General features: G+C 47.6%; 1 protein-coding gene across 1 annotated transcript; it reads right to left on the bottom strand.

Annotated features, from left to right (window-relative positions):
• Positions 1 to 533: 533 nt before the first annotated feature.
• On the bottom strand, positions 534 to 4,209 carry insm1a (insulinoma-associated 1a). Its single transcript, XM_005929866.3, has one exon. It carries the CDS (start codon positions 3,805 to 3,807, stop codon positions 2,467 to 2,469), a length of 1,341 nt encoding a protein of 446 aa, XP_005929928.1. The 5' UTR covers positions 3,808 to 4,209; the 3' UTR covers positions 534 to 2,466.
• Between the last annotated feature and the right edge of the window lie 51 nt (positions 4,210 to 4,260).

Genomic DNA, 4,260 nt, shown 5'->3' with positions numbered 1-4,260 from the left:
TTCTTACTGTTGTATAGTATTATATTGTCAGTGCACTGTAATAATACTGCAAAAATACTGTAAAATGTAAGTGCAATTCATCAGCCAAGTACCAGGAGTGTTCACAGGATTTTTTTTTAAGTCAGAGCTAAGTACCAACCCAGAACACATGAGCACACCAGGAGAGAATGTGAGTGAGTTATTCAGACCTCTGACTTCCATGGATATGGTGTTATTGGAACTAAACATAGCTGTAAATATGTTTGATTTTATTGCACAGTAGAAGTAAAGAGAATTAAAAATGTCAAAATGTGCCGTTTTGTGCTGTAAAATGAGCAAAAAGCTTTCAGTACGTAATGTTATGTGCAGCGATTCTTTAACCCTTCGTTGTTTCAAACAGAATGACAAAAAAGACATCCGGTTGCGTGAGAAAACAGTTTTCAGCTCCTTAATCTGTGACTTTAGAGAAAAACTTCTCAGTGAGTTTATGGTCTCATCTGGTAGTTTTAAGTTTTACTGAATCCAATATGGCATTCACTTTGCAGATTATGGTCCCAGTTAGAGTCAGAGGGAAATGTAAAGGCATGTTCTTGCAGGCGTGACTTTTCCTTTGGTTTCACTTTCAGTTAAAGCAGAAGTCCATAGTTTCGGGGCTCAGATGGGATTTTACCAACCAAGCTGTGTGCTGTCCCTGTGTGAGTCGTCCCTCGTTGAACTAAACACAGCACAAGTGAAATCATACCTGTAAAATCGCCACTTAACATCCATGAAGTTATCAATAACCTGCCTGGGATTAAATTAAGGTCAACATCAAGTCTTTTCAGTCATCTTGGACAGAAGACCTTTAAGACCAAAATGCACGAAACAGTTATTTGAAAGCTCTGATCTTTCTTAAAAGCTACAACCAAAACCTAAAGAGGTCACAGGTGACGTGATAGCAGTGATGTTGTTATTGTACAACTGTTTTTGAAAGATTTTTTCTGATTTACGTGTTTAGAAAAATCGTCTTAAATCATCTCAAAACCACTGATCCTGGTCTCTAAAATGTAAAGATTTGAATTTACTTTAATGGAAACTTATCATTTTTCCTTGTTTTTGCTTGTTTAAACCCTTTGAATTCAATTATTTGGCATGTAACTGAAGAGGAGACACTTGAACCATCATTTAAGGAGATAAACTGGACGGATTTTGGTTTCATTTTCTTCAAGAAGCCACAACTTGAGGTGTAAATCAAGCTGTTACCTGCAGAAAACACACAAGAAGGCAAAGAAAGCTGTTTCTCAGTTTGGTCTTTATTTTTTATTTTTTTTTATTTATTTGGACATTTAGCAAAATACTGCAGAAACATCCAAAGCAGTATAAGAGCTAAGGGTTACAACAAAACCAAAATAAATAATCATCATCATAATAATAAATTAAAACATGATTGCATTCGGTTTGTCTTCAGGAGCGGCTCACTGATTGCTATAATGCCACATGAACACGCCGCCCTCACATAAGTTAAAGGAAATAAAAAGGATTTGGCTACATGATGAAAAAACACAGCGACAGATCACAGGTTCGACCACACAAAGCAGTAACTTACACAAATAATTTAATAAATACATAAATAAATAGAAAAAAGATTAGATATACTGTATACTGGTAATACAGAAGGCTTTGTAGAAAATAATTATCATCATATGCTCAGCCAGTGATAAATAAAAACAATCAGGTCAGTTTAAGGCAGTTTTACAGCAGGAGTCTCTAATCCAAAGGCATTACCGGCTACACTAGTTTTACTCTCTTTTGTTTTCAGTCGACAGCTACTGATCCACAGATCCACGAGCTATGTTAAAGCTAATCAGAGTGATGAGATAAGGTCTGTTCAGGCCTGCGAAGTCTGCTTTATATCCTACAGGTCATCTCCTCTCTTAGGTCTAGGAGCTAATAGCACTTGTGCAGAGATGCTAGAAAAATAAATTAACAGTCTAACGTTTTTTTTTTTAAAAAAAGAGCTTTGAGGATCATTTTAAGTGATGTTGGGGTGGGCGTGGGTGTGGGTTACAGGCCAGGAGGAGTCAAACACACACACACACCCAGAGGTTGCTGAAGTGTCCTCGAGCAAGGCACTGAAACCTTGCAAGCTGCGTGTGAGTGGATATGTGAGAGCATGCTTGGCTCTCTGTTTACCACAGAAAATGTGAATTATTTGACGATAATTTTTACTCGAAAAGACACAAATAAGCAAATTTTTCACGTGTCTTTGAGGAAGATTAGACTTCGGTGTGGTTTTGTCCTTTGGAGATATATAGCTACAGTGAAACAGAATTACTCCCAGAGTTACAACTTCTCACAAACCTCTTTACATCTGTTACTCAGTTTAAGGAAGTGTGCTTTAGGGTACAGATGTTTTTTATTTTTCAGTGGAACTCTGAAATCCTAAAAACAAAAAGAAACACGCGGGTGGACTCTGATTCCCGGTGTGTGCCAGTCCACAGTTCGGGATCAGCAGGCGGGGCGGAGCGGCATCTGCAGCAGGATCACCTGCCGGTTCTCGGACGGGTGGCATTTGTTGATGTGCCTCGTGAGTCCCGGTGAGCTGTAGAAGACTGCGGGGCAGTATTTGCACGAGTACACCTGTGAGGAATGCAGCAGGCGGATGTGCCGCTCCTGGCTGCCTCTGCTGGTGAAGTTCTCCCCACACACGGGGCACAGGTGGCAGCAGGAGGCGCTCAGGTTGAGCGGCGCCGCGCTCTGCTCGCAGCCCGCCGCGTCCTCCTCCTCCGCCGCTTTTGGGGACCCGTGCTGCGACGCCAGGTGTTTCCGCAGGTAGGCTTGGCGCTTAAACCTCTTCCCGCACTGACTGCAGTCGTACAGTCCGTCCTCTGAACCGGACTCGGACGGCTCGGGGCTGGGTGTGTCCCTGTCACTAGAATCCTTTGCTTCATCCGGGGCCGTCTTCGACGCGGACACCTTGTCGCTCGGCGTATTTTGCGGCTTCGGTTTGTGCCAGCGCCGATGGGAGGCGAGGTTGGCCGGGCAGCTGAACACCTTGTCACACTCGGGACACCGATACTCAACCCGGACTATCCTGGAGCATTTGTGCTGCGCCAAAGCGAACGGGTCTGCGTATGCCTCCCGGCATAGCTGGCACACAAACTCCCCCAGCGGGACGTGGTCTCCTCCGGCCGGTGGCGCTCGGGGAGGTTTCTGGTCCACCGGCGCCTCTTTAATCTTCAGCCCGAGAACCGGAGACGTAGTGACATCATCCTCAAAGTGCAGTTTGCGGATGGCTTTGGTTTTCTTGGACGGCGGCTTGCCTTTGCGCTCGGCGTCGTTGGCGCAGCGCTTGGAGCCGCCGGTTGCAGCGGCGGGGAGCGTCCCGGCGGATGACGAGCTGCTCTCGGGGCGGCTGCTGTTGCTGGAGCCGATCTTCAGGTCCACCGGGGCGAAGAGGTGATCCAGGGCGGTGATGGCTGCCGGTGTGGGAAAAGACTCCGCGGAAACCGGCGAGCCGAGGCTGAAGCGGGCCTCGGAGTAGGAGCGGTCGTGCTCGTGGCTGACGGGGCGGGTGGGGCTGTACAGAGACTGATACACCGCCTCCGGGTTCCCGAACTGCACGGGCTTAGCATCCGGCTCCGGAGCCGTAGCCGCCGCCCCGCAGGTGGGCGTAGGCGTCAGCGTGCGCACCGGGATGGAGACGAGATGCGCTGAAGAGGAGGAGGAGGGCGGCAGCAGCGGCGGAGCATCAGCCGCCGCTTGGTCCGTTTCTTCGTCCTCGGAGCGGACCCGGTAGGACACCGGGTTGGTTTTCTTGTTCCTTTTTACCAGGAATCCTCTGGGCATGTTTGCGGGGAGCTGAAGGCACTTTGGGCGCTGCGGGAAGAAGAAAACCACTTTCAGCCGCTCGCGCACAAAATCAAACCATCTGATGCGTCTTTTTTCTCTCTGTTTGTTTGTTTCCTCCTGCTATTGATCCCGTGTTCTCCTCTCGAGGTCCTTTCACCACAACATAGCTGCACTCTTTTTAAGGCGACATGATGACATTGTTCCCGTCCCCCCCTCGTTGCCTCATCCCCGACCAATCAGAAGGAGCCGAGGTCCCCTGTGGATTTGGGGAGTGGGTGTGGGAGGATGGAGAGGCTGATGGAAGCTAGGAGGAGGAGGGCGGATTTGCAGATTGCAAAGCAGATGTACCTGAGGGTTTTATTGTATTTCCCCCCACCACACACACACACACACACACACACACACACACACACACACACACACACACACACACACACACACACACACACA

The sequence above is a fragment of the Haplochromis burtoni genome, unplaced genomic scaffold (genome assembly GCF_018398535.1).
Source record: "Haplochromis burtoni strain Fernald_Lab_line unplaced genomic scaffold, NCSU_Asbu1 Contig_126, whole genome shotgun sequence".
NCBI classification, from domain to species: Eukaryota; Metazoa; Chordata; class Actinopteri; order Cichliformes; family Cichlidae; genus Haplochromis; species Haplochromis burtoni.
Note: the sequence above shows the minus strand (reverse complement) of the source record. Positions and strands in the feature narration are given on the sequence as shown.

Bases quoted from the DNA above. Each gene is read 5' to 3' on its own strand.
- insm1a (XM_005929866.3), bottom strand. From the start codon at position 3,807: ATGCCCAGAGGATTCCTGGTAAAAAGGAACAAGAAAACCAACCCGGTG.